At 42.4% G+C, this 19886-nt stretch overlaps 1 protein-coding gene across 5 annotated transcripts; it reads left to right on the top strand.

Moving 5' to 3' along the window:
• Positions 1-4375: 4375 nt before the first annotated feature.
• FHL1 (four and a half LIM domains 1) lies at positions 4376-18854 on the top strand (the record flags this gene model as incomplete). Of its 5 annotated transcripts, none has more annotated exons than XM_080718673.1 (7): positions 4678-4699; positions 14469-14650; positions 15896-16070; positions 16660-16829; positions 17318-17504; positions 18093-18292; positions 18700-18783. In XM_080718673.1, the coding sequence occupies 7 exons, from the start codon at positions 4678-4680 to the stop codon at positions 18781-18783; spliced, it is 1020 nt and encodes a 339-aa protein (XP_080574799.1). The 5 variants fall into 5 exon arrangements, with proteins under 5 accessions (XP_080574803.1, XP_080574799.1, XP_080574800.1 ...); XM_080718676.1 differs by lacking the exon at positions 4678-4699 and adding an exon at positions 13010-13067; XM_080718677.1 differs by lacking the exons at positions 4678-4699; positions 18093-18292 and adding an exon at positions 4376-4427 and having other exon boundaries at positions 18700-18854.
• Positions 18855-19886: the final 1032 nt, after the last annotated feature.

Below are 19886 nucleotides of genomic sequence, written 5' to 3'. Positions count from 1 at the left end.
TCTGACCCTGGCTCTGCCTCCCAGAATCTCAGCCTTAGAGGGCCTGTTGGCTCCATCCCCTCCTTTGTTTTGTCTAGTACTTTCAGCCCCATCTCACATGTCCCTTCTATCTAGTCTTTCTTTTCCATGCCTGCTGCCATTGCCTCTCTTGTTCATTCAGTCCTCCCTTATATCTCATCTAGACAGATGCTGCACTCTTCTAGATTGTTTCCCTGGCTCCAGACTTCCTCTATGATCCACCTTTTTCATCGCTGCTCACATAATGCAGACCTCACGCTCCCCTCTATGCCCTGGCTTTTCCACATTTCTAGCTTTGGGTCCCACCTCTTCCTCAGGCTGCACCCTGTGTTCTCACACCTTTGCACACACTGTACCTTTTATTTTTTGGAATAGCCCCATCTGAACCATTCTCCAGAGACCATAAACCATCCTCCAGAGACCAGTCAAATGCCATGATATCCATCAAATCTTATGATCCCCAAACTTGATATGATCACTCCCAGTGATAAATCTTGATTAACACTTTAAATCTCTCCTGTAATACTCACCAAGCTCTTCTCTAAATGACATTCATTTGTATATATATCTTGGTAAAATTGAAAATGAGGACTGTATTTTATTTGACATGTCCAGCAAAATATACTGTACCACAGAGTATGATAACTGTCTGATAAGTGTTTGTCATATAAGATAAACAAATGGAGCTGGAAGTATAGATCAGTGGTAGAAAGCTTGCCTAGCATATGTGAAGCCCTAGGTTCCATCCCCAGCACTGCAAATAAAGACAAATGAATGGATGGGGTAGCATTCTCCATAATGATAGGGTATAATGCATCCACAGATAGTTAGAATATAGGATATGTAGGTAAACTCTGATATAAATGAGGCTTAGAGGATCACGAATGGAGCTGAGGGGTTTTGATGCCTTGTACTTACTGAAAATCCTAATTTTTTCTGTCACAGGAGATTTCAAGGTCAGAAACATTACATTTCCTTCATACACTAAATAAAGTTGTACACTAAAGACCATTCAGGATGGGTATGGTGGCACACTCCCACAGTATTTGGGAGGCTGAGACAGGGGAATTGCAAGTTCAAGGCCAACCTCAGCAACTTAGTGAGACCCTGTTTCAAAAGAAGTTTTAAAAAGGACAGGAGCCAGGCATGGTGATGCACGCTTGTAATCCCAGCATTAAAGAGGCTGAGACCAGAGGATCACGGTTCGTGGACAGCCTCAGCTACTTAGCAAGGACCTTCGTAACCCCGTTTCAAAAATAAAAAAGACTAAGCCGGGCGTGGTGGCGCATGCTTGTAATCCCCGCACTTGGAGGCTGAGACAGGAGGATCGTGCAGGTTCTAAGACAACCTCAGCTGGCTTAAGAGACCCTGTTTCCAAATAAAATATAAAAAAACAGGTCTGGGAGTGTAGCCTGAGGTAGAAGGCCCCTGGTTTCCTTCCCCAGTATCACAATAAATATAAAATAAAATAAAATATAAAGACTAAAAATGTAGGGCTGGACATGAAAATCGGAGGTACAATACCCCTGAGTTCCATCCCCAGTACTGCAAAAATAAAAATAAATAAATAAAAAGGGCAGGGGGCATAGCTCACGCAAAGCTGAGTTCAATCCCCATCCCCAGTACCAAAATTAACAGACAAAAATTGACTCAAAAAACAACTAAGCTAAGAACAAACAAACACAGGTAAACAAACAAAGGGCTGGGGTTGTATCTCACAGGTACCGGTTTCCTTGGTTTAATCCCTGGTTCCCAAATCAGCCAGCTCCACCAATAGTATATAAAGTCTCTTTGTAAACATTACAGTGATTATCAAGAATATTATTAAACATACTGTTAATATTTAGAAACAACCGCCCAGGCTTGGGATGTAGCTCAGTATTAGAGTGTGAGCTTTTCATGTGTAAGGCCTTGGGTTCAATCCCTAGTCACACACACACACACACACACACACACACACACACACACACACACACAGATAGTCTTAGATGCCAACAAAGCCAATGACTATGAGTAGCTACTAATTAACCACCAAGTTTTCTCAACCACTTACCCAAGATGGGTTGAAGTTAGCAACTATTGTTACTGAGAAATTATTTTTCACATTGTAAAACCAACCTACCTCCCTCTTTTCTTCCTTTTTTCTTTCATTTCTTTGTGGTTTTGTGACTTTAGGGCATCAGCCATGGAGACCAATGTCCAAGCAGGCAGTGGTCATGCTTCATGAAATGTTTAGGAAGGTAGAGTCACGTAGATAAAGGAAGCTGCTGCTGAAGTAAATGGCAGTTGTTGTAAGGCAGAGCTCCTGGATCACGCTGGCTTATTGTAGTTGACTCAGTAATTAGTGATTAAAAACTGTTTTACTTTGAGTTTTCTCTTATCTTTCAGGCAAAGTAGATGTTGTTCATTTGCCAATTTCATAAGCTTTATGTCTATCCATTTTCTATGATTGTCTTTTAAAATTATCTGACACATGCATGAACTGTGATACTTGCTACAAGAATCCACCTGATGTATGGCTTTAAACTAGAATTGACTCCATAAAAGAAAGCCTTTGGCACACCGAGTGTATTATTTACAGCACTGTAAGGAGGGATATTTAAAAATACATCAACTCTGCCTAAAAATATGCCTCATTCACCAAAATCTAAAATTTAGGGTCTGTAGAGGTTATTCATCTACTAAAATAAGAATAGTTCTCCTACGGGAAATGTGTAAGTGTATTTTAGGATTGTAGTATGTTGTAACTGCCAATCTTGGCAATAACTTAATCAGCCTGGACAAATATAAGGCTAGAAAGATGTGGAGGGATAGCACCATACCACTTCCTTCCTTTTGCCAAGCTTATCATTTTACACTAACATGTCATCTATTTGCCTGAAACAGCCTGGATTTTATTGTTATGCCATTCTCCAGCTAACCAGGAGTTAGCAACAATTTCAATTTTAGAAGACTTTTCCTTGAGTACTCAAAAAGCAAAAGAATTGGGAAATGCATTCATTTGTTTCTCAGTGATGTATTTACCTGCTATATGCTGTGGAAACACAAAGACAAAAGCACTGAGGCCAGGTGTGGTGGTGCACACTTGTAATCCCTGCGCTTGGGAGGCTGAGACAGGAGGATCGCACAGGTTCGAAGCCAGCCTCAGCTACTTTATGAGGCTGTCAGGAACTTAGTGAGACCCTGTTTCCAAATAAAATATAAAATAGTTCTGGGAGTATAGCCCGGAGGTAAAAAGCCTCTGAGTTCCACCTCCATTACCACCAAAAAAAAAAAAAAAAGACAAAGCACTGTCCTGGTATTCAGCCTCAGGGGAGATAGATGAATAGGGCCAAAGTGGTGAAAGTCAGCTACCTTCTTTAGAGTTAGTAGCCAAAGCCATTTTCAGGATTCTGGTATGTCTTGGAGGCTTGATTGACACTTTTGTCTTTTAATTTATTGTTCCAACAAATTATTTTTGAGCACCTCCTGGGAGCAAGGCTGTATTATAGGTGCTGGGACCATAGCAGTGAATACTACCATCAAATCCATGCCCTCATCGTGAAGAGGGGAGAATCAAACAAGTGAGAGAAACCTGCATTATGTCTACTGAATTAGAAGAGTCTACTTACTGCAGGTAGTAACAGGGGAAGAGAGGGAAGGAAAGTATTTGGGGGAGCATGGTTACAATTTGAACCATGAGGGTGAACAGAGGCGACTGCACTGGCAAAGTGATTTGGGGGAAAGACTTGGAGGGGTAGAGGAGGAACTGGGAGAGGCCCTATGCCAAGAGGCTACAGAAGCAGAAAGGAGGCCAGGGTGATTGACTGGCAGAGGCCGAAGTTCATGAAGAACTTGGAGGTGTTTCCTGGAGCTCTTTCCTGATTGCTAGTCTTGAGCCAGCTAATGGCCTGTGGAGCTGCTCAATGTGTGAGGTTAATGTCTTCATTTTCATTCATGCTTGAATTTTTATCATCCCTGACAATAAAAAGGAAAAGTATGGCAAAATTTCATCCTCATGTATGTAGCCAGGATATGCATGTTCATGTCCCCATTCTCTTCTATTTAATGATGGGGAGGTGGGGAGGCTAGAATGGCTCCCTTTTAGCAGTTTTCTGATCTGGTACATACCAAGGAGAACATCAAGTTAAGCGTCTATAATGCTCTTAATCTCCGTAGTCGTGTCTAATCCACTTTAATTACACCAATAACAAAAGTCTATCTTTGAGTTATTTTTATCATTAATAGCACAAAAATGCATTATTTATAGGATGAATGCAAGCTCTTGAGGCATATAAAGTGGATTAATAAGTTTGGCTCAGTGTTAAGCTATGTCAGAGCTGAATCCAAATTTTACTCCAGTGCAGGGCTGACTTTCTATGTGGCCTCTCTGGCTCTGGAGCTAATTTGGATGCTGAGTAGCCCCACAGGTATTTATATGTAGTGTTTGGTATTTTTACTGGGTCCTATTCTTCTCCCTTGGATCACCTAAAATGGTTAAGAATTTTCTAGTGGGATTAAGGTTGTGATCTCTGGGGAGGGGTGGGGACATCTGCTCTTGGTTATTTTTGTGAGAGCTGCTTCCCCTTAAATGTATGTTCACAAATGATCCACAGTCCTATCAGCCGGGGTTGAGGGAAGACTGGTCTAGGTCCTGCTCCTGAGTTTGGTCTCTGAGCCATGGCTTCTCATAAACACTCAGGTAAAACTTCGTGTTCTTTCTCTTTTAATTTATTTATAATTTGTTAGGTTAGTGAAGCTGTCATTTAGCAAAAAATTTTTGATTAAATGACTTTAATCTTGCTTAAATAGTAAATAAATCATAGTTTGTCTCTGTTTTTTCTTGCCTTCTCATGTCATTTCAAAGACAAAAGATAATTCTTACCCAAGTAAAATGAGTGTTTATTTATACATATGACTATATTTTACAGTTTTTAGGATGTTTTGCAAAACTATACAAGATTGAGGTCACAGGGTTTTTTGTTAGGAATTTTTGGCTCTTTATAAGATACAGGTATCAACCTTGACAGTGCTTGAAATCTAGTTTAAGATATCAATTACCTTGGAAATGGTAATTTGAATATGGAACACAAAAGGGGGGATATTTGTAACTAAGAATATTCATAATGGCATTTATCATCCCTTTTTCTGAACAATATTTTTAATCTTCCTGAAGAAACAGCTATGGATCATTTTGACAAGACAAATATGGTATTAGTTCTTAACAGAAAAAGGGCCAAAGTTTCAGATACTCTGGACTATCATAACCATGAGAATCATCATCTTGTTTTGTAAGCTGACATTAATGAGGCCCATTGATTATAGACCAAAAAAAAAAAAAAAAAAAAAACTGTTGACTAGTGCTGAAGGAGTGAAGCCCAGTTCTGTGATTCAGCCGCCTACCTACTACTGTCTCCCAAGGCCAGGAATGTAGCTGTTATGCTGTCACTCTCTACTCTGGAATTGGTTAAGAAACACACTTAGGTAGGAAACGTACACTTTGCCCTGTCACCCAGCTTTCAGGTTAAGGGACACAGCAATTATTGATAGCTTTTTTGGGGAAAAATGTCTTTTGAAAACTTGTAATTGCCTACCAATATTTATTTCAACAATGGAAATGTTTTTAAAGGTTTGGGTGTTTGAAAGAACTTATGCTGCAATGGAATTTCCTATTTTAATCAATTAGTATGCAAAGTCTTCTTCATGCTCAATTGTTGAAAAGCTGTCTGGTTATGTTTTTCCCAACCCTCAAGAACTATTTTACAAACATTGTACCACTTGCCTGAAATTGTGGTTATTGGCCAACATATACCTTCAGGTATAGGCAAACTGGTTAGCGGTACCAGTTATCATACTAGACCCTGAATGCACATTAACTGGTAGAGTAGCATTCCATTTGATTTACGAATTAAGTGACACGTAGTAAACAATTTTAAAAAGTGACATATTTATGGCATAGTCAACTTTGAGTTTTAAATTGCACTAAATCCTTGCTTAGCTGAATCTAGGTGCTAGAACTGTCTAAATTAGACCAATTATTTACATCTTTTAATTAATTTCTCAAAATCAGGAAGTAGCACTTTAGTCCACAAAAGCAGAGAAGAGTAACTAGGTCTATGACAGAAAAATCCTCACAGAAAGTCACTGTTGTGCTGAAATGAGCTTCAGATGAACCAAAACAAGAAGTCAGGTCATTAGCTCAGAATCTATTTTGATTATGACCATCTACATACTAAGAAGGCACTTCATGGACCAAAAAGTATATAATGTTGACAATGAACACTATCTGCAAAATTATTTAATGTAGAAAACATAGATTTATTTTTATTTTTTATTGGTACACTAGAGTTTCATTTAATAATGTGGATCATGTTGACAATGGCATACAGTGACACAGTACTTGGTGCCCCCCCTTCTCCTTCCTTCCTCTCAACAATGAGTGTCTAGGTTGACCATACTACATTGACACTTATGCACATATTTGAATGTAGCTCCTCCACTAATCAACTTTAGCCTTCTTCCTCTCCTATCCTTCCTTTTTAGCTTTGTTGAGGTTTCCCCTCCATTATCTGGAGTTCCTCTGGTACCTCCCTATACTCCTTAGTTTGGGCATGTCCTTTTTCTTTCTGTGCTTGACTGATCTCACTTAACATAATGTTCTCCAGGTCTTTTCATCTCTTGAGAATGACATGATTTTGTTCTTTATTGATGAATAGAATTCCATTGTGTGTATTCCCATAATTTTACAATCCATTCATCTGTTGATGGATGCCTAGGTTGGTTCCATATTTTGACTATTACAAATTGTGCTGCTATGAATATGGGTATTGATATGTTACTGTAGTTCTCTGGATTTTTTTGCGGGTCTGGGGATGGAACCCAGGGGCATTCGACCTCCGAGCTACACCCCCTGCCCTATTTTTTATACTTTATTTTGAAACCGGGTCTCACTGAGTTGCAGAGGGCCTCACTAAGTAGCTGAGGCTGTACACGAACTGCGATCCTTTGGTCTCAGCCTCCCGAATGCTGGGATTACAAGCGTGCGCCACCATGTCTTGCTTCAGTTCTCTGTTTTTTAACTCCTTTGGAAAGATACCCAGGAGTGGTATAGCTGGATCATATGGTGGATCCATTCCCAGTTTTCTAAGGAATCTCTATATTGATCTCCATAGCATGCAGAATTATTTAAATTCTACCTCTACTCTGGATTTTTAAGGGCCAGGTTGAAGGTGTGGAGGGAAGTAAGATCATGTGCCATATTATATTTTTTTAATTTTTTATTGAACATAAATAGTATACATTTAAACTATATTTGGTGCCCTCTCCCCCCCCGCCCCTGTTTTCCTTTCCCCCCTCCCACCAATGGTTGTCCAGATTAACCATGTCTTATTCATAATTTTACACATGTTCAGGTGTAGACCCTCATTAATCAAGATCAGCCGTCCTCCTCTCCTATCTTTCCCATGTGCCATATTATACAGCCATTAAATTCCTTCACCAGCTGCTGCCCAATGGCCTATACCCACCCACTGGTTCTTTCTTAGGGCAGGGATAGAAAATGATAGGGTAAGGTGAGAAGAATAATCAAACTGGATTGGCTTCACTGAAAAATGGTAGTCAGAAGATTTGATTGAGGATAAACTGAATGTCTTGTGTTTTTAATGACCACCAAATGAGTGGCTACTACTTCACCACAATTAGAGAAACTAAAAACACATTCTATTTCTGCCAGGTCATAGCAATTTCTTCTTCATAAAAGATGGAATGTGCTTTGTGTAGTATATGCAACATTTAAAAAAATCTCCTGGGCTGGGCACAGTACACCTGTAATCCCAGCACTTGAGAGGCTGAGAGAGGAGAATCGCAGCTTTGAGGACAGCCTCAGAAACTTAGCAAGACCCTGTTTCAAAATAAAATAGGGCTCAGAGTGTGGTTTCCAGGTAGAAGTACCTTGGATTCAATCCCTAATACCACCAAGAAAAAAAAAAAGAAGAAAAGCCTCATATATGATCAACATCATATTCAGATTGAATCTGTCCTAGTGCAAGTTCAATGGCACATATTTTTTTTAATAATCTATATCCACACACCCATCTTAAAAAGCATATATAATCTAAGACAGTTATCTGTGCATTCAGTGACCCACAAGGATTAATGTTTTTTTTCTAAATGCAGCATTCCAGTAAAGTTTCTAATAACAGTGAATCACTCTGTAAATGTTTTGTTTTTAAGAGAAAAAACACTTTTTATTTTTCTATGAAAAATTTTTTTCTGAAAGACCACTTTTCAGCCATGACTCATGAGCTCCATCTCATTGCAGCTGTTTAGGTGTTTATTCCGAAATGTCTGAGGACACCTCCAGGTGCATTCATATGTCAATGACAAGAAGTATGCTATTCTTCAGCTAAGACTTCCTTCCATTAGTTGAATGTTGTCAAGAAAGTAGTATACCCTTTCTTTGGGTGTCAACATTTATACATAGAGTTCCTACATGGGCTGGCATGTTGAACTTAGAGAGCAACAGACCATACAAAACTGAATTCTTTTGTTCCTTTGGGTTGCTGTTCATTGTTTTCGCCGTATATGATAGCACTCAGGGAAAGGCATGGTTAGAAAAATGCTACCTGATCATAATATTCACTTAAATTTTCTTATTTTAAGCCACTTGGGCAGGAGAGAAAAAATTAACGTTAGCAGTAAGATTTATATAAAAACAAACTGAGTCTTCTCTCGTGAGAGGCATAAAACAACAACAACAAAAAAAAAACAGGTTGCAATGTTATATTACTCCTCTGTGAAAGCCAAAACTTTATTGTGACATTGAGGTTTATACAGGCACCTTTTAGCACATTTGAGATATTACATCAGGCTTTCTGTCTGAAAACAAAGGAAGTTTGTTAAGTGAAGAATGGAGTATCTTGAGGCAGGAGTGGAAAGAAAGGTAAGCTACCATCTTGGAATGGATATCTGAAATTTTTATCACCTAGCCACATTTCTAACTGTATTCTAAGTTTCTATAACTCTTTTTATTAAATGGATTTATTTTTTTTTTTGCGGGTCCGGGGATGGAACCCAGGGGCATTCGACCTCTGAGCTACACCCCCCTGCCCTATTTTCTATTCTTTATTTTGAAATCGGGTCTCACTGAGTTGCAAAGGGCCTCACATATGTATGTATGTATTTTTTATACCAAGGATTGAACCCAGGGGCATTATATCTCTGAGGTACAACCCTAGCCCTTTTTATTTATTTTTTTATTTTGAAATAGTATCTTGCTTGGTTGCCAAAACTGTCTTTGAAATTGTGATCCCCCTATCTCAGTTTCCCAAGTACTGAGATTGCGGGCATGAGCCACCATGCCCAGCTTATTAAATGCATTTATATAAAACATTTCTGTCTTAAAAATTTGGCAAACAAGTCAGGTGTGGTGGTACATGCTTGTAATCTCAGTATTTGGGAGGCTGAGAAAGAGGATTGCAGGATCGCAGCCAGCCTCAGCAACATGAGGCCCTCTACAATTTAGTGAGACCCTGTTTCAAAATTAACAATAAAATATAACTGGGAGTATAGCTCAGAGGTAGAATGCCCCTGAGTTCAATCTCCAGGGCCACACACAAAAAAATTGGCAAATAACTCAGGTAACTATAAGATACAAGTTAGATTTCAGCATTTTGGGGCCACATATGATTTTTTCAAATAAGGAAATTGCATTTTCATTGCATGAGGTTCATTGGTCTGTAAAAGCAGAGAACTAGGATTCAGATGGATAAAAATAGGGACTCTGACCATTGGATATGAATCCATTTTGTTTGACTATCCACACACATTTTTAGAAGTTTAGTGGTGGTGACTTAGTTCCACCTGTCAGTTAGCAACCTATAGTGAGTGACTCATGTGTACAAGGTCCTGAATTAGGTACCAGGGGCTCCTCGTATAGTGGTAGATATTCCATGGCAGGGAAACCTCACTACTGTGTACAGATGAGGGCCATACTAAAATGTTAAAATGAGCCAAAGAACCTCCTCTAGAGCAAATGTGTCTTCCACAAATATAGGCAAGAAGGGAAAGAGCATTATAATTATATGTAGCAAATGTTTCATTTAATGATGGATGCTATATTCTTTCCCAGGTAACAGCAATCGGTCAAGGCAAACTTGTATGGAAATTTGTAAGGATAAAAGGCTTCCCATTTCATGTATGTAGAAATTGTCAAGAGGATAAGAAAAATTTCCTTGAGATTAACACATAAAAATACGTGATTCATTAAGAGTAAAGAGAGCATCCCCACAATATAACACCATCATCATTTTTCTCCCTTTCTGGAGCTGAGGCTGAACACTAGCTCAGACTCCTCTTGTGCACACCACTTAGGATATGCTATCCTTTAAGAACCTCTCTGCATTTCATTTATTAACTGGTTTCCTAGGGTTGTTAACCCCTTTGAAGATAAGTAATAGCAAAATACTTTGGTTTTGTAAATGTTACCTATACTTTATGCAAAGATTTTGTATGATATCCGTGTGGTTGTATTGCAGTTTCATCCTAAAGCAAATGTTTTTGAAAATTTGAAGTAGTTTTGTACCAAATAATCATAAACTTATAAAAACACAGGGAGCTACTTAAAGTTGCCCAAAGTTTCACTTAATTAGATTTCTTGCTAAAAAAAAAGTACTAAAGTTCATGAATTTGACATAGAGACATTGTTAACATATTTCAAGTGTTTGTAGCCTGTTTACTTATTAGGCAATAAAGCCTGTTTTCCTAGAAGTGCCTACTTTATCTTGATTTATAAGTGCTTCCACACACATAAAAACAGCTGTCAAAATCAGTTCTAAATATGTCCTTTGAAATCTGTTTCTCCTTCTGGATACAGAATGTGGGTTTAAGTGTACCGTGGTAGGGAATATAAGTTGACCCTGGATTTCTTATACTTACAGAAAAAAGAAAGTCTACAGCTAGGACTCAAAAATACCAATAGACAAGGCCCTTCTTGTTGGTACTATTAACTTGAGGTTAACTCACTTAATGTTTCTTTTACTGGCTTAAGACCCTAAATTCACGTGGTAATTTAGTGAAAAATAAAAATTAAGTAATTTCAAAATTAAAAGTAAAAAGGTCTGATGGGCATGGTGGCACATGGCCTGTAACCCCAGTACCTGAGAGACTGAGACAAGAGGATCGTGGATTTGAGGCCAACGGTAGCAACTTGGCAAGACTGTTTCAAAATAAAAAGTAGAATATAGGGATGGTGGTATAGCTCAGAGATAGAATGCCCCTGCGTTCAATCCCCAGTGTCCCACCCCCCCAAAAAAAAGTGTCTGGGGTATAGCTTAGTGGTAGAATACCCCTGAGTTCATCATCAATACCACCAGAAAAGACTCTGTACTATAGGAATGATACAGTGGTGTGTGCTTTCTTTGGCATTTTCAACACACTTCAGTACTTCCATGTTCATTGATCAGCCATGGATTATTTCATCCTATGTATGCCTAGAAACTGAATTGTGTTCTAGAATTGAGTAAGCAGTGAAGAGCTTAGCATTGGCAGTGTAAGAGCTAAAAGTATGTGCTTTTAAGTGAGAAATGCTTGGCAGGTAAGATCTCTCTGGTGCTGCAAACACTGGTTTTTCTTCTCTTCAAAACCTGTAGAAACCTCTAAATGGACTTTTTGTGTTTTTTGAATTTAGGATTAAAAAAATTAAAAAGTGGAACTCCTTAGGTAGAACCCTATATGGTACTTTAATATAAATATATTTGCTATCCATTTCTACTTTGATAGATAATAAAAGAGTTATTGTGAAATGAGTAGGTTCAAAAGTCATATTCTGCCGGGTGTGGTGACTCATGCTTGTAATCCCCGCGCTTGGAAGGCAGAGACAGGAAGATCACACAGGTTCGAAGCCAGCCTCACTGGCTTAAGAGACCCTGTTTCCAAATTAAAAAAAAGTATCAAATAGGTCTGGGAGTGTAGCCTGGAGGTAGAAGGGTTTCCAGGAACCCCAGTACCACCAAAAAATGTATGGAACATTTCTTCTAAGAACAATAAAATACACTTTTTTTAAAAGTCATATTCTTTTAGGGGGATGCACTAAGGATTGAACCCAGGGTCATTTTACCTCCAGACTATACGTCCAGTCCTGTTTTGTTTTGTTTTTTTTAATTCAAACAGGGTCTCACTAAGTTGCTGGTATTCTAAATAGAGACTTCAGGGGAGGAAGAGGGATTTTCAAATATGGTCTGAGATAGACTCTGAAGGCTTAGCTATGGTGCTTACCAGCCAACAGGAAGCCAGTGCTGGCTAATCTTACATATGCTGTTTTTCTGCCAAATGTCCTTTAGGGACCACTTAAAACTTAATTTTCTTTAATTTATTTCTACTGGAGGTTTCTTTGATTTCTCAACTCGGCTCATAATGAGAAAGCATAGCTTTGTCAAGGGCACTGTTTCAATATGGCATGGGAAGAACAGGATTTTGCATAACATGGGAAAGACCAGTGAGTATGGATGAAGGAGTGGTTTTCCACACACTTTCACTACTGTAGTTACACGTACTTGTGTCTTTAGGTATACAGGTTTACAGAAACCATGCACAGCTCAGGCCCTGAGCTCAGTGTGAGTGTGCCTTCTGTTTCTAAAGCAGTCATCCAAGGGAACATCCTCATGTTCTTTTTAGGGAGAAGTACAAGAACCATTCTCTAATCTTCCTTAATCCCTTGACTATGACCCAACTGTCCCAAGCAACTGGCCTAGCACAGGAATGTCACCAATGTACTTGTCACGCCAGCTCTTCAGAGCTGAGGGGGACTGGGTGTGTGTCAGCATGCGTTCCATGCCTGTTTGCCTTGTTTGGAGGCTGGCTGCAGGCACCGATGTGGGTCTGAGTGAGAGTTCAACAGCCTCAGCCCAGGCGGGTTCCCAGACACAGGGTGTGGTTTCCTTAGCTCACTCTCTGCTATTTGGTTGCCTATGGCAACAGGATCCAAACAACTTGGACATGTGGTTATATAAAAAAATCTGGGAATGGAACCCAAAGTGGGAGTTTGGGGCCACTCAGCTGGTAGAAGAGCTGTGGTGAGTAGCAGACAACTGCTCATTTGTTTTCTTTCATTCTTTCTCTTAATTACCCTCTGGATGGTTGAGAACCCTGTGTATAGATCATTTGGATTCAGATTGTCTCAGTTCTCATGTTTCCTGTGAAAATTAAATAATTGTCTATTTACTGGTGTGAACCTCTTTTTCAGAGGGAGAGGAAAAATTAGCACATGTGTAAAGAAGTTGAGAACTAATAGAAACTCACATTTGGAACCTTTCTGGTAGCAAGAGTTGATTGAAAGTGACTTGGCAGCGGGGCAGCATAGAGGGTTTTAGTGAGTGTGGTTGCATGGGCCTGTTGTCTAGGGCTGTGGCTACAGTGGTGGGGAGCTACTGGGGTTTGTTCAGAGGCAGGGAATGGAGGGATTCTTGTAAAAATTAGCTTAACCCTTTGTAAATGTCACTTTTTCATGGTCATGTTTTAAACTTGCAATGTCCAAAACAGCAGATGTTTCAAATGGTACTGCTTCAGTGAATATTCTGCTCCTCACTTTCTTGACCTGAGAAGGATTTGATTTTGTCACATCACTAAACCACACATCACTGTGACAAATTATCTACAGTTGCGAGATTTGCCAGTGCCTTTCAAGAATGCCATTTTGATCAATTCCTTGTGGCCCTGTTGCTCCGGCCTCAACACTCAATAAACTCTGTGGAACCAAACTATTGAGGGAATCAAAATTTGTCTGCCAGATTCAACTCAGTTTAAACATTTCAAATGAATTAGTGAGGATCACTTATGTGCCCCTTGTTAATGAATAGAACTGGGAAGTTAGGAGGAAAGCAAGGCCCTTGCAAAATACTCTCCTCTCCCCTAAAAAGTGGCAGAGAAAGAGGCCAAAGCTGGCAGGGAGCTTCCAGAAGGCTTGCAACATGGTGGGCAGCCCTGGAAGCATGACCTGGACCTATCACCATGTGACCATTTTTCCCCCCATGAAGAGCTGCTGGTGTGCACTCTGAGCAGTGTGCTTTGTGTCTTTTTTATCGCCTGCGCCATTGCACTCCCCTCTCTTTCAAGTCCCTGCTCACAGGACCACACCTCCCAAGATCCCTGTGCGGTGACCCCTTCCAACAGGAGCTCTGAACCTCTAGCTCCCCTCAGTGTCCTTTGTGAGTCAGCACAGTGGTCTGTGTGAGTATGGACCTCTTACATCTCCCCAGGAAGCCACCGGCACTGGGGGAGTTTCAGTGTTGGGTGCTTTCTTTCTGGGAGTCCTAGCTAAGCATTGGTTACCTTGGTCCTGTTGGCCAAGGTAGCTCAAGTGGAAGCTGGACCAAGATCCCCAGACCTGACAAACTCAGAGAATTTTCTTGGGCATGCACAGGCACAGTTCCCTGGTGTCTCCATCTGTCATCTGTTCTGCTTGCTTGCCCCTGCAGGTCCCTCCAGCTATAAGGTGGGCACCATGGCTGAGAAGTTCGACTGCCACTACTGCAGGGACCCCCTTCAGGGGAAGAAGTACGTGCAGAAGGATGGCCACCACTGCTGCCTGAAGTGCTTTGACAAGTTCTGCGCCAACACCTGTGCAGAATGCCGCAAGCCCATCGGTGCGGATGCCAAGGTAATGGTGGGACTGGTGCTCATGCTTATGGGATAGCAGTGGCCACCTTGTTCTCAGCATGGCAGCCACCTTGAGACTGTCTCTCTGCTTCCTGAGGGCGTTCCTAGGGTCTATAGCTATTTAACATGGGCTGTGGACAGGTAGGTGTTGGGCCCTGCCAGCTCTTTGGGTTATACAGGTGGAGTATCTCTTTTCTGAAATGCTTGGGAATAGAAGTGCTTCAGATTTTGGATTATTTTGGAATATATATATATATATATATATATATATATATATATATATATAATGACATATCTCGGGGAAGGCACCCAAGTCTAAACATAAAAGTCATTTATGCTTCAGATGCACCTTATACATATAGGCTGAAGGTAATTTTGTACACTATTTTAATAATTGCACATGTGAAACAAAGTGTGCATTGCAGCTAAAGGGGCTGAAAGGGTTTTTACCCCCTTGGGGACGCTGAATCAACTATGTGTTGTGTGCCTAGGTCTTGACTGTAACCTGACACATGAGCTCGGGTGTGGCACCACATCAGCTTTCAAAAAGTTTCAGGATTTGGAGTATTCTGAATTTCAGAATTTGAGATTAAGGATGCTTTGTCGATACTCTCGATATTTCAGGAATTGAGTTTTTCAGCCTTACATCACTGTCTCTCCTGTTATTCATAAGAACACTCACAGCCAGATCATGGATCATGCCTGTAATCTAAGTACTTGGGAGACTGAAACAGGAGTATCAAGGTTCAAGGAAGGCCAGCCTCAGCAACTTAGCAGGGCCCTCAGCAACTTAATGAGACCCTGTTTCAAAATAAAAAAAGTAAAATAGGACTAGCAGTGTATTTTGGAAGTAGGATGATCATAAGTTCAATCCCTTGCTCTACAAATAAAAATCAGTTCACTCATCTCGGGGCACTCCCAAGATGTAAGGGACCTTGCCGGGCCTGGAGGCACACACTTGTAATCCCCGCGCTTGAGAGGCGGAAACAGGAGGATCGCGCAGGTTCGAAGCCAGCCGTGCTGGCGTAAGAGACCCTGTTTCAGAAATATAAACTAGGTATGGGAGTATAGCCCGGAGGTAGAAGGGCTTCCAGGAACCCCAGTACCACACACAAAAAAAAAAAAGATGTATGGGACCATGCCATTCATGCAGGCAGTCAACCCTGAGAAACAGGCCCCGAAGGGCAGGCTTCTGCTACCACCCAGTGCTCCTCATGGCGGCCACTCGCTCTGCTTGATTTTCCAGGAGGTGCACTACAAGAACCGCTACTGGCACGACACCTGCTTCCGCTGTGCCAAGTGCTTTCACCCCTTGGCTAATGAGACCTTTGTGTCCAAAGAGAGCAAGATCCTGTGCAACAAGTGTGCCACTCGGGAGGACTCCCCCAGGTGCAAAGGGTGCTTCAAGGCCATCGTGGCAGGTAGCGTCCCCCTCCCACCGTGGGCGGGCAGGGAGGCCCTAGGGCAGACGTGATGTGGGCTCGCTTGTCATGGTGGGGCTAACATCGCTCTGAGCTGCTTTGAAACTTTAGCATATATATGTACACATATACATACACGTATATATGCGTACACATATATGCTCGCACACACGCACACACTTGGAGACTAAGGAACACTGGCGAGCACAGCATGTGGCAAGAGAAGGAAGCAAAAAGTATGTAGTGCTTTCTCATTTGGGGGTAGTGAGTGGTCAAGGCATGCTTCCTCCTCAGGGTGTCCCCGTGGACCTGGCAACCCCGTTGAATCTCAACATCCAATCAGGGGCTGAGGTGGGGGTGTAGGGTTTGGGCTCCTCACCCTAATAAAATACTGCTCGGGTTCCTACCTGCAACAAGATCCTGGGTTGGCACAAGGTCAAATAGCACATGAGCAGGTTAGGTGGAGTATGAGGCCAGCTACTGCAGGGCCTGCATCCTCTCACTTCTGATGGGCCCAGGGAGGGTAGCTGAGAGGATGCAGCTCCCTGCAGAGCCTGCCAGTGGAGCTAGCTAGTTATTTCCCCTGCAGGCGACCAGAACGTGGAGTACAAGGGGACTGTCTGGCACAAGGACTGCTTCACCTGCAGCAACTGCAAGCAAGTCATCGGGACTGGAAGCTTCTTCCCGAAAGGGGAGGACTTCTACTGTGTGACTTGCCATGAGACCAAGTTCGCCAAGCACTGCGTCAAGTGTAACAAGGTATAGTGTCAGGGCAGTTGCGTGTTGACCACTCTTCTCAGAAGTGTTTACAGTGTACAGAGCACTTGCACACACACTATCCCATTCCACCCTCATGGCGACCCTGTGACGTAGGAATTATTATGCCCACTTTACAGGTGAGGAGACCATGGGGCGAGGAAGCAGTGCCATGGCCAAGCCAGGCTATCAGTGTCTGCACACCGTAGTGGTGCAAGCACTAGCTCCATGCTCTGAGCCGGGCAGCCATAATTACTGGGCCTGCCTCCGCCACTCAGTTGCTGTGGACCTCGCAGAGGGGCTCACCTTTCTTGGGCCTTGGTGTCTTCATCTGTACATTGGGAATAATAATAGCACCTGCCTCCCATGGTCGCTGTGGAGATTGAATGAGATATTGTATCCCAAAGCGCCTAGTACAGTGCCTGGCATGTGGTAGGCATTCAACAAAACACTTGTTGAATCTGAACCCGGTGCTGCACTCCCCGGTCTAGGCTATCACCTCTGGAGGAATCACTTACCAGGATCAGCCCTGGCATGCCGAGTGCTTTGTGTGTGTTACCTGCTCTAAGAAGCTGGCTGGGCAGCGTTTCACCGCTGTGGAGGACCAGTATTACTGCGTGGATTGCTACAAGAACTTTGTGGCCAAGAAGTGTGCTGGATGCAAGAACCCCATCACTGGTAGGCTAAAGAGTCCTTGCTAAGTCTGCCAGGCTAGATTTGCGCATGGTAATTAATCATCTCTCATTTTCCTATGTCATCAGTTTCATCCACCAAGACCCCCATAGAATGCTTTCCTGCCCTTGCCATTGTGGTCCCATAGGCGCCCCCCTCCCCAAGTAGTTTGGAATCTCCCCCAGCCAGGATAGCCTTTGCAATACAGAACACTTCCTGACTACTGCCAAATAACTAAGGATGCCAGGAGATTACAGCCTGAGAACCACTGGGCCACAGGCAGGCACTGCGCAGGGGAGTTTGTGGGGAGTGTGGGGAAGGGAGGAGCTGGGGCATGGAGGGGGCGGGGTAGAGCTCAACTACCTGGGATTATGACCCCCATAGCTGAAAGCTAGTGCAGAGGTACCTGCTGGCAGGGTTTTTACTTTTTATTTTATTTTCGATGTTTTTGCAATTGGAAGCAAAGCTAATCATTTCATTCCTCATCTCGCGGCCGCGATCCACGTGCCCTGGGCCCTTTCCCCTGCCTCCAATTTTCCCATCTCCCCAGAGAGCCTTGAAATGTACATTTGAGAAGACTTTTGCCATCCTCAGGGAAAAGGACTGTGTCAAGAGTGAGCCACCCAGTCTCTAAAGCTAGGAAGTCCCCAGTGTGCCACGGGAAACGCTTGCCTCTCACCCTGTTTCCCAGCGCCAACCTCCGGGGCAGGCATCCGGGTGGAGAGAGGACTTGTCCCTCGTGGGTGGTGGTTCTTTATAGAAAAAATCGAAGCTTAGCCGCTCCTCGAGGCCCGGTAAGTGCATACCCCACGAACAGCCCAAGTTTGCCTCCTGGTGGCCACTTTGATGTCATGGCCCTGACCTAAATCAAAGAAACTGGTTATGCTGGGAGGTCCGTGCGTGTCACAGGGCAATAGCGGTGGCATGGGAATGTGGGTTCTTTAAATGAAGATAGCTCTCAGCTGGTCCTCGGTGTTTTCTCAGGCCCTTGAGAGCGATAGCTGGGTTGTGGCAGCGTGGGCAGCAGTGGTGGCGTGGGGACGGTGCTCGGTGTAGCGGAGGGGTTGGGGAGCCAGGCAGGCACTGGCTCTGCGTGCTTGTTGGCTCCGAACGGGCAAGTCGTCATTTTATCTCGGAATCAAAGCTTCCTTACCTGTGTTCATTCAGCTGTCTCTCTTGCTTTCTTTTGTTTTTTCCACAGGGTTTGGTAAAGGCTCCAGTGTGGTGGCCTATGAAGGACAATCCTGGCACGACTACTGCTTCCACTGCAAAAAATGCTCCGTGAATCTTGCCAACAAGCGCTTTGTTTTTCACGAGGAGCAGGTGTATTGCCCCGACTGTGCCAAAAAGCTGTAAAGTGACAGGGGCTCCTGTCCTGTAAAATGGCATTTGCATCATGTTTTCTGTGTCCTTCCTTTTTCTGCCCTACATCATTGATAAGAGTGATCTTTTACCTCTTTAAAATTGTTTCTTCTGTCGTTTCTCCCATTTTACAGTATTGCTAGAATAAGGACACACAGTTATCGTTTTAGGTTTTAGCAAAATGCGACCTTGCAGCAAAGTTCATTTCTCTATGGCTGCAATGAAAAAAAAAAACACTTATATTGACTCTTCTGCATGTTTATCATAGAGCAGAACAGTGCTAACCATTTAGCTGCTTCGTGGTATAAGCAAGCATAAGCAATGTAGCCCCCGCTGAGATGCCTTTCATGGCTCAGCTGGGACCCACTGTGTATTCACACACGACATGAGAGTTGCAGCGGCTGCTCCAACTCGCTGCTCACCCTCTGCTGTGAGCAGAAAAAGAACTTGCTGGAATGCATGGTTTAACTTCCTCATCAAAACTAACCTGCCTTCTTTTCTTTTGTACTTTCACACAACTAACACAAATTTCCCGAAAATTAACATTTGAACGTAGCTGTAATTCTCAAATGACCTTTTCCCCGTACTAACGTTTAATTTCCCTGTGTGGCATGTTTTCTGAGCGTTCCTTCTTTAAAGCACGGAACACGCAGGTGATTTGGAAAGTGTAAGCAGATCTGAGAAAACAAGCCTGATTCCAAGCAACCGCGTCACGGTGAAGCCTTCTGGAAACTTAAGAAACCTAACTCCGTTGTCGTTTTTATTTTTTTTAAATTGTTAGTTTTTGTTTTAAATAATAGTAAAAATAGTCTATGGGTTTGATAACTTGCATGACAATATTTGGGCCCCCTCAGACGTTCCTGCAGTTTTGAGATTCATCCTATGGAAGTGACTATAAAACTCAAGGGGGGGGGGAGCTGAGCAGGCAGGAGGGCTGTCACCAACGTGAATGTGACAGTTCAAAATCATGATTTGAGTCTCTTGTAACATAGTAGTTGTCTGCTCTTTGTCCATGTGTTCAAGAGG

Source organism: Muscardinus avellanarius (assembly GCF_963383645.1).
Source record: "Muscardinus avellanarius genome assembly, chromosome: X".
Taxonomy (NCBI): domain Eukaryota; kingdom Metazoa; phylum Chordata; class Mammalia; order Rodentia; family Gliridae; genus Muscardinus; species Muscardinus avellanarius.
The sequence above is the reverse complement of the archived record's forward strand: the minus strand, read 5'-3'. Positions and strand labels throughout refer to the sequence as shown.